The 9,775-nt window shown below is 46.7% G+C and overlaps 1 protein-coding gene across 1 annotated transcript; it reads left to right on the forward strand.

The window, feature by feature from the left end:
* The first annotated feature begins 5,351 nt into the window (after nt 1-5,351).
* LOC127547363 (N-acetyltransferase 8-like) lies at nt 5,352-7,969 on the forward strand. Its single transcript, XM_051974245.1, has 2 exons — nt 5,352-5,448; nt 6,554-7,969. The coding sequence occupies exon 2, from the start codon at nt 6,683-6,685 to the stop codon at nt 7,352-7,354; it is 672 nt and encodes a 223-aa protein (XP_051830205.1). The 5' UTR covers nt 5,352-5,448; nt 6,554-6,682; the 3' UTR covers nt 7,355-7,969.
* The last annotated feature ends 1,806 nt before the right edge of the window (nt 7,970-9,775 follow it).

The following is a 9,775-nucleotide window of genomic DNA, read 5'->3' on the forward strand; positions in this document are numbered from 1 at the left end:
TGAACCTCCATAAGTTTGTCAAGAAACACATGGGGAAGAACTTGCTAACAACAGGAAGGGTCCCAAAGTCAGATGAGTTATTTTGGTAGGGAAGGGATGCTTCATCAGAGAAGGTCTGCAAGGAAAGGCTTGGTTGATGCTTGTCAAGTGAATTGTAGAGAGGATTTTTCTATAGCCATGAGTTGGTCTTTGAGGTCCTTCCAAACCCCAAGATTCTGTCATTCGGGGATTCCAGTCCAAGTATGTGATCCTCCTTCTTGTCCATGGTGCTAAATAGTTGTAAATATGAATATAAGTGATCATGTCTCTCTGAATGACAAGACACCATTAAACTTTGGAGCAGAGAACTGGATGTGAGCAGAGCTTGGATATTAGAGTTGTTTTCCTGAATGTGGGAGGGTTTGGATGGGGAAACAGACAACTCCCTATTTTCCATAGGATAAAAAAATCCTTTTTTAAAAAAAATTTAAGTTCTTTATAGCTCAGTACTTTCTACTTTTTCAGACACCTTAATGCTTTACTCTTCTCCACACATTTATGATCTAACTGCATTGACTTCCTTGTGATTTCTATACTTCTAGGTACCTTGTGCTGGCTGTCCTCCAAGTACACTTTGGACATCCTTGTCCTGATTCCTCCTCCTACTGACAAAGATTGGCTATATTTCCTATTCAGGATGCTCCTAAGAGGCCATGGGTGATTTTCTGATGTTACCAACACTAGTATTCTGCTTCTCTCCCATCCTCCTGTGGGATAATTAGCTGGGCCGTTTAGTAAGCTGTTCTTAATTTGGTTTGTTTTGTTTTTTTTGGAAAGGTATTTATCACAGTGTCCCAGACTTACCATAATTCCTAGTACACAGGAGGTTTTTTCATAAATACTTACTGTTGCGTAAGAACATTTAATACAAAAGCCTCTATCCCTAAATTCTATTCAATTCATTCCAATTCAATACACATGAATACCTATTGACCATGAATATTTGACATTAAGACATCTCTTCCAAAATCTGGAGCAGTTGAGGAGGGAGAGCACTGGAGGCTTGGAGGACAGCCAGGAAATGCTCAGAGCAGGGGGTGGAATGTCTTGTGTGAAGGTTAGTAAGAAGGCCAGATCTCTAAGTCACCAAGTATTCAAGGGACTAAGGTGTAAGGATAGTGGAAAGGAAGGAAACACCCAAGCTACAAAAAGGCTTTCAAAGCCAAACAGAATTTTATATTGGATCCTGGAGCCAATAGAGGATCACTGGAGTTGATTTGGCTTTAAGAGGATCACTCTGGTGGCTGAGGGAGGATACCCTGGAACAGGGGGAGGCTTGAGAGCTTTTATAATCAGTCTGATCTTCTTACACTTATTCTCTTCCATGATAACAAGTGACATGAGTCTTTTTGTTATCCCTCACACAAGACTCCCCATCTCCCTACTGTGGACAATTTCCATGGCTCTCCTTCATGATTGCCATTTTTTTCTTCCCTGTCTTTGCTTTCTAGTTTCCCTGACTTCCTTCAGCTTAAATTCCAACTTCCATAAGATTTTCCCAATCTTCCTTAATTCTAGTACCTTTCCTTTGCTGATTACCTCCAATTTATCTTGCCGATGGCTTTTTTGTACATAAGGATTTCCATGTTCTCGGCTCTATTACAATGTCAACTCCTAGAAGGCAGTTTTTGCCTTTCTTTGCAGTGTCTGGCATATAATAAGTGCTTATAAATGCTGGCTGACTCGGGGTGGGGAGATCAATCAGGAGACTAAGACAGTCACCCATTTATAATGAATTGGTAGTCTGCACAATGTAGTAATGTCTGAGAAAGAAGGGGGTGTCTACAAGCCAAGTGAAAGGAAACTCAATAACCTGGGTAATAGATTGGATATAGGAGTGGGGAAAAAGTGGTGAGTTGATAGTGATTCTTTGCCCGTAAGCCTGGATGACAAGGAGTGTGTCAATAACTCAACAATAATTGATCATCCTCCCTTTTGGGTAAAATCCACAAGTGACCGTGTATGGTGGCTCTTCGAGTCAATTATAATGAGAGTAAGGTTCAAACGACGCCTGCGCCGGCACCCCTATCTTTCTCTCCTCTATGATAGGCCTTTTGCACCTTTTTGAGTATGATAACTTTTCCATTTTCACTTCTAAGTGAAATCCTCCTTTAAAAAAAATATTCCATCAAACCCAATTTATATTCACATCTTCTGTGAGTACACCTACTATCTGCTCTAATACTGATAAAGTTCATGTTTCTTTGTAAGAATATAAACAATTTGATTTTTTGAAATGCTTATGTCTGCTCTTATTTACTTTTTTATATTTCTCTTGAATCTTGTATTTGAAAATCAGATTCTCTGTTTGGTTCTGGTCTTTTTATCAGAAATACTTGAAAGTCCTCTATTTCATTGACTCCTCCAAGGATGATGCTTACTTGGTTGTAATCCACATTCTTTTCCTTTCTGAAATATCACATTCCAAGCCATTGCCAATCTTCCCACCTTCCAATTTTTTTTTAAGGATATGGGATTCGTGGATGTGTTTTATAGGCAACAAGGCTGTAACCAACAGTCCTAGAGGGATTAGTAAGAGAGTAGAGATTTCAGAGAAAGCAATCTGCTGGGGATGGTGGGACAAAATAGTATGAACTGTGCTTGTAGAGAGATTTGCTCATAGGAGAAGGAGAAAGATAAGGGCCCTTTACTCTTCATACGAGACAGGATAAAGGAGGAGATCGTATCCAAAGACATTTGAATGATAGGAGTTGAGAGCAGAAAAAGGGGAGTTCTCAGTGAATGGCCTCCATTTTTCCTAGTAAAATATCAAGACTTGTGAGAAAGTGGTAGGACAAGAAGCTGTGGAAGGTTTGAGGAGGGATGCAAAGGTTTGGAAGGGCTGCTGTGAGAAGTGTATTTACCATTACACTAATATTTACTGATTAACCTGTTGTCATCACGCTTGCTGCAGTGTTTTGAATCAATCTGATTGTAATTAATTTAGTGATTTATAGACTGGGTGGGGCTGAGTGCTTGTCCCACTCTAACATGATTCAGTTCAGAGAATTTTCCCCATTTAGTCTAAAGGTCTCACTTTGTTATCAAAGAAAAAAATGGAGTTCGTTTCAACTCCACCTTTACACATGGAATCCTGTCCTTATTCGCCTCTGCCTTTTACTTTTCCTGACTTCCTTCCAAGTTCAGCTCAAATCTTTCCTTCATGGACCTCACATGCTCGTGTGTTCTCTTCTGAGAGAGAGTATGTTCTGTTCTGTTCTCTTCTCGCATCCACCCTCAATATATCTACTTATTAACTTGTTGCCTTTTCTTCTAAGTTGTAAACTCCATGGGCAAGGATTGTTTACTTTTTTATTTATTTATTTTTTGCATCTCCAACATAGCACAGCGTCTGGTACAGAGAAGGAAGTTTTTAAATACACAAGTTTGGGTTGATTAGTTGTTGTTGGCTTTGTTGGAGGAAAAGTCAGAAGGGGAAGACGATAGCTATCACGTCTAACTAGGACTAAGGTAGGCAGCAGCAGAACAAATGATACCAGGACAGTGAGACAGAGCTGAAGTCCCCTAACTGTGAGTATTTTGCTTGATTTTGTATTCCAGGACAAGAAAAGCCCAGGTGCTTTGAAACTGAAATAGTATTCTTTATAGTCAAACCAATTTGCCAGAGAAAAGATCAGGATGATTTAATAGCCAGAAGAAAGACTAATTATAAGAAAAATATAAAACATAACTTGAAACAATTCATCTCAACGAGTTGGCAAAATTTAAAAGGATGGTTTGTGACCATTTAGAAAGGAGAGTGGTGACCACTAAATAGTGGGCTTCACCAGGTTTATATCATGAAAGATTGACCTTATTTTCCTTTAATACAATGGGTGACTAATATTTTTTTATTTATTTTTAAATACACATTTCTTTATGAATCATGTTGGGAGAGAAAAATCAAAAGAGATAAACCATGAAAAAGAAAAAAACAAACAAAAAAAAAGTGAACATAGCACGTGTTGATTTACATTCATCTGCATCATTCTTTTTCTGGATTCAGATGACATTTTCTGTTCAAAGTTTATTGGGATTTCTTTGGAATAGGATGGGGGACTAATAAATGTTTGATGGATTGAATGGACCTTTAGAGCTTTCTCATAATCACCTGAAAACACTCAGAGGCTATTTAAAAACTCCTCCCCCAGGAACAAGTCCTTGGGCAGAGAACTAACTACATGACAACGGAGTCCTCAGGAAGATCTGCTCTGATGCTATTGATATTTCAGGATTAATGAATGTTGGTTTTTCTCTTTTATTTGGTTCTGCAGATTACAAAGAGGGCACTGCTCGATATCCCTGCTAGGGATAATTTCATAGAGGTTAAATTATAATGTGTTTATAATCATTTAGACTCTGATCCTCGAGACTTTGAACCAGGGCATAGTGTATTGAGTAAATAAATGTCTTTTGCATCTGAGCAAGTTCTAAAAGCTCCCAGTCCTTGGCGCACAGACCGCGCCAAGCCCAGGAACGCTGATCTCAGGACCGTTGGGTCGGGGGAAGCCAAAGCAGAAGAGGCAGAGCTCCTGGACTCGGCTTTTCCCTGGATAAGCTCAAGCTCCTGTTGTAAGGCGCGGGCATTTCCTCTTGCTGCCCAACACTTAGCACAATGTCTGGCATGGAAAAGGTGTTTAATAAAATTTTATTGATTCATTGACTGAGTGGAAGAAATACTGGTTTTGGAGTCAGGACTGGCTTCAAATCATCCAACTGCGTCTGTGGGATTTTGGGCAAGCCCTCAGTTTCCCCTTTTGTCAAATAAAAATGTCGGGCCAAATGGCTTCTGGGATCCTTCTTGGTGCGAGAGCTAGGATTCTTTGATACCATAATCCTGACTCCCTGTCCTTTCCAGTCTTCTTCAGACATGGTTCCTGGGGCATGAAGGCCTATGGCAGAGGAAAATGGGCAAAGGGCTGTGGCAGAGGAAAATGGGCAAAGGGCTGTGGCAGAGGAAAATGGGCCTCCTGGCACCGAGAACATGAAGGTTTCCTTTTGCTCCAGCTCTAGAGGAAGATGCTCCAACCTTCTCCCCTCCCATCCCCCTCCCATCCCCCTCCCATCCCCCTCCCAACCCTGAACACTGGGAAGGACAACTTTTTTTCTAGAGTTAGGAATGAAGGCGGGGCCTGAGGCTTCCAAATCCGCTCTTCCTTTCCAGGCCCGCTGCCAGTGCATCTCCTCCGGCTGCATCGGCTGAGCTGTGGGGAGGAGCCCGAGGCTTCCCTAGGAGGGAAAAGGGAAACCTTGGATTTCTTAATTAGTAACTACAATCACCGGCTGTTGTCCGTAAAACACGTGGTGCTGGAGCCACAGAACCGGGCCTTTTATAAGCCAGGGCAGAATGCTCGGATTCAGAAAGCAAGAGCACTGACAGCCAGCACCTGGAGGCCACCAATACAACAGGTGAGAGAGACAGAGACAGAGAGAGAAAGAGAGACAGAGAGAGACAGAGACAGAGAGACACACACACAGAGAGACAGAGACAGAGAGAGAGAGACAGAGAGACACACAGAGAGAGAGAGAAACAGAGACACACACAGAGAGACAGAGACAGAGAGAGAAAGAGAGACAGAGACAGAGAGAGACACACAGAGAGAGAGAGAAACAGAGACACACACAGAGAGACAGAGACAGAGAGACACACAGAGAGAGAGAAACAGAGACACACACAGAGAGACAGAGACAGAGAGAGAGACACAGAGAGAGAGACACACACACAGAGAGACAGAGAGAGACAGAGACAGAAAGAGAGAAACAGAGAGAGACAGAGAGAGACAAAGAGACAGAGAGAGACAAAGAGACAGAGAGAGAGAAAGAGACAGAGAGAGAGAGAGAAATAGAGACAGAGACAGAGACAAAGAGACAGATAGAGACAGAGAGAGACAAAGAGACAGAGAGACAAAGAAAGACAGAGACAGAGAGAGACAGAGAGACAGAGAGAGACAGAGAAACAGAGAGATAGTCAAGAGGGGAGAGAGAGACAGAGAGAGAGAGAGACCGAGAGAGAAACACACAGAGGGAGAGAAAAGAAGGGAGGAAGCCCAGAACCGGGCCCCGCTTCCCTGCTCTACTAACCCAAGCTTTGCTGAGCCCCGGACTGAGGAGGAGGCGTTTCCTCCCCCTCTCAGAAGTCTAAGGGGACTCCCGGGCTCCTGCAGCCCCTTCTCTCCCGGCCCATCCTCATTTCCTCCAGAGCGGCGGAAGGCTAGACCAGAAGGGGGGTTCAAATCTTTCCTCTGACAAACTCTTCGACCTTGGAAATGTCGGGTGGCCTTTCCGAGCCGCCCCTCCCCCGCTCCCGCCGCCCCTCCCCCCCCACCCCCACCTCCATACCGGGCCGCCGCTCCGAGCTCGGCTTCCTTTTCCGGGGCCGGGCAGAGCCGTCTCTAGGACGGTCCCCTCCCCAGGCCCGTCCCCAGGGGGCTGCTCTCCGCATGGGGAGGGGGCTGGGCAGGCCGCGGGCGGCGGGGGTAACCGGCCTCTCCTCCCCCCCTCCCCTCCCGGGCAGGTGTACTTCCGTTCCCAGGGCATGAAGTGAGCTGCGGGGGGCTCGGCGGCTGCGGGGGACGGCAGGAAGTGCCGCGACCTCGGGGGATCTCTCTGCCGCGGGGTGTCCAGGAGCCAGCCCGGCCCGCCCATGGCCCCCTACCACATCAGGCCCTACCAGGACCAGGACTGGGAGGCCGTGAGGCAGTTGTTCTCCGAGGGCATGCACGGGAACCTGCCCTCCGACTTCCGGGCCCTGCTGAAGAAGCCGCGGGCCCTGCTGGTGCTGCTGGGGGCGCCGCTGGCCCTGCTCTGGGGCTCGGGCTCCCCGCTCCTGGCCCTGCTGGCCTTCGCCGCCGTCCTGGCGGCCCAGTGGCTGACCCTGCGGCACTTCGTCGGGCAGTACGTGAGGAGCTGCTTGCGCGCCGACCTGCTGGACATCCGGAAGGCCTACCTGCGGGGCCGGGGCTGCGGCTTCTGGGTGGCCGAGGCCGAGCGCCGGGTGGTGGGCACCGTGGGCGTGCGCCTGGCCCGGGAGCCGGTGGGCGCAGGGAGCTACCTGGAACTGTTCCGCCTGTCGGTGAAGAGCGCGCTCCGAGGCCGCGGGGTGGCCAGGGCCCTGGTGCAGACCGTGCTGCGCTTCGCCCGCGACCAGGGCTTTGACGGCGTGGTCCTGGAGACCAGCAGCGCCAACCGGCCCGCGCGGCGGCTTTACGAGAGCGCCGGCTTCCGGAAGTCCCGCGAGACCCGGTACTTCTTGGCCTGGTGGTTCGGCTTCTTCACAACCTGCCATTTCCAGTGCGATTTTTCCTCCCCCTCGTGACCCCCCGTGCCCCGCCCCCTCGCAGCCCTCGGGGGGCTCGCGGACGGGTCCGCACAGCGCGTCCCGCCATTAAAGGCTGCCGACTTCCCTCACCCCGCTGGTGGTTTCCTTGTCGCCAAAAGCCTTTGCCCCGAATCCCTTTGGACTGAGGAACATCGCAGAGAAGGCAGTTCTTAGTAAAACCTGTATTTTAAATGTTCCAGTGGAGAAGAGTGAGGGTTTCCCTGGCCTAGGTGGAGACTACATGTATCCCATCCCGCGTTTCCCCTCCCCCTTCTGAGTGTTTCCTGTCCCAGCAGAACATTGGGCACCTTTGGCACAGACGGAGGGCTCCGGAAAGGGCCACAGCCGTCCCTCTAGTGCCCGGGTATTAGAACTTCAACCCAAACGGCTTCTTGTTAAGCTTTTTCTTTTCAGAATCCATGCGTGGCTGTTTTCCCACACTGACCCTTGCACAGCTCGCGCTCCGGGCTTTCTCCTCCTGCCCCCTCCCCTAGAAGCAGCTAGACATGCTAACATATATGTTAAATATTTACACAATTCTCTTGTTGCACAAGAAAAATCAGATCAAAAAGTAAATGAACAAGAAAACAAAATACAAGCAAACAACAAAAAGAGTGAGAATGTTATTGGTGATCCACACGCAGTCCCACAGCCCTTTCTCCCGGTGGGGATGGCTCTTCATCATAAGCTCATTGGCGGCCATCAGAACTGATCGCTGTATAATCTTGCTGTGGCCTGGGCAATGATCTCCTGGCCCTGCTCATTTCCCTCAGCATCGGTTCCTGAGGGCTCTGCAGGCCTAAATCCTCCTGCTGGCCATCTCTTACAGAACAAATCCTCCTGCTGGCCATCTCTTACAGAACAAATCCTCCTGAAGCCATCTCTTACAGAGCAATAACATTCCACACCATCCATACACCATTACCCAGCATTCCCCATGGGCACCACTGTTTCCCCTTCCTCACCACTACAAAAAGGGCCGCTGCGAACGGTTTTTCACACGTGGGACCCTTTCCCTCCTTTAAAATCTCTTTGGGGTACAGGCCCAATGGAGACCCTACTGGAGCAAAGGGTGCGCCTTTGGGCAGAGTTCCAAACTGCTCTCCAGAAGGGCTGAACTCAAGTGATCTAACCTGCTCCTGCTCATTCCCAAACAGCAGAGAATGCAGATATTTCCCATTGAGTATGGCTAGAAATGTACAACCTTCAGGGAAGGGACAGGCCTATCATAGCTGGTAGATCTAGAGATTCGAATCATCCCTAAATATGAAGGCTATTGTTTTGAGAGAGTAATTGTGATTTTATCGTCTTACCTCTTTCTTCTCTGTCTCTGTCTCCATCTCAGGTCTTTATCTCTAAATGTCTCTCTCTCTGTCTTTCTGTTGCTCTGTTGGTTTATTATTCATTCACCCCCTTGCCCAGCCATACGAAGTTACGTAAATTTAAAAAATAAGCGACATTTTGCAAGGCTTATCTTCAGCTACTGTGCCTAGTACTTTTTTTTCATTTTCTTTTTTTTTTAAATATTTTCTTTTATTTTATAATAACTTTATATTGACAGAATCCATGCCAGGGTAATTTGTGCCTAGTACTTTTAAGGGGCCTGTCCCAAAGGAAGCAGCAATAATGAAAATGAAATGAGAAAGACTGAAATTAATCCACAAAAGTAAAAAATATAGTTAAAAGGAAAATCTGAGCTTCTCATCTCAGAGTAAAACTTTATATTCCTAGATAAGGTTTCAGAATCTATGGAGGTAAGTATTCCCAACAGGGAATTGGATCCTGGGACATACTGGAAATTTCTCCCTCATCTCTGGATGAGAACAATTGACTGTTCCTTAATTCCTTTAGCACAAAAGCCAACCTTTTCTATTTCCCGATTCCCTAAAATTGAGCAAATAATCTCTCACAGAAGGACAAGCAGACTCAGCTCAAAAAGGAAGGAAACATTCTTGGTGGGTGCTGAACACGGTTCCTTTCTATCCTCCAAGGGACAGAACCTGAAGAGTTGATTGGAATCCCCCCATTCCACCAGGAAGACCGTGGCTGAGACAGTGAAGAAGTTGGTTAATGGAGGTGGATAGTTGAGTGCCAGGAAGTTTGGGCCCCAAACATGAGAGAAATACAGTCTTCCAGAGGCTAATGGAGACAAAAATAGGTGAAATTGTTGGAAGGACTTTTAGAAGCTGCAGGATAGCTGGAGGAGGGTGTTAGGGTGGTGGAGGGCTGGCTAAAGAAGCTGTGGGAATTTAGCTTAGAGAAGGGAAGAATGATTGGGGGGGATGGCAAATGACTTGCTAGCCTGATTTAAAGCATTGGGTTGGTCCAGGGAGGAGGGACTGGAATACTAGAAGTTGGGCAAAATCAAGAGCTAGGGGTGGGATTTGCAGAGAGCAGCAATACTCTGGAAAACGTCCC

The sequence above is a fragment of the Antechinus flavipes genome, chromosome 2, assembly GCF_016432865.1.
Source record: "Antechinus flavipes isolate AdamAnt ecotype Samford, QLD, Australia chromosome 2, AdamAnt_v2, whole genome shotgun sequence".
NCBI classification, from domain to species: domain Eukaryota; kingdom Metazoa; phylum Chordata; class Mammalia; order Dasyuromorphia; family Dasyuridae; genus Antechinus; species Antechinus flavipes.

Bases quoted from the DNA above. Each gene is read 5' to 3' on its own strand.
- LOC127547363 (XM_051974245.1), top strand. From the start codon at position 6,683: ATGGCCCCCTACCACATCAGGCCCTACCAGGACCAGGACTGGGAGGCC.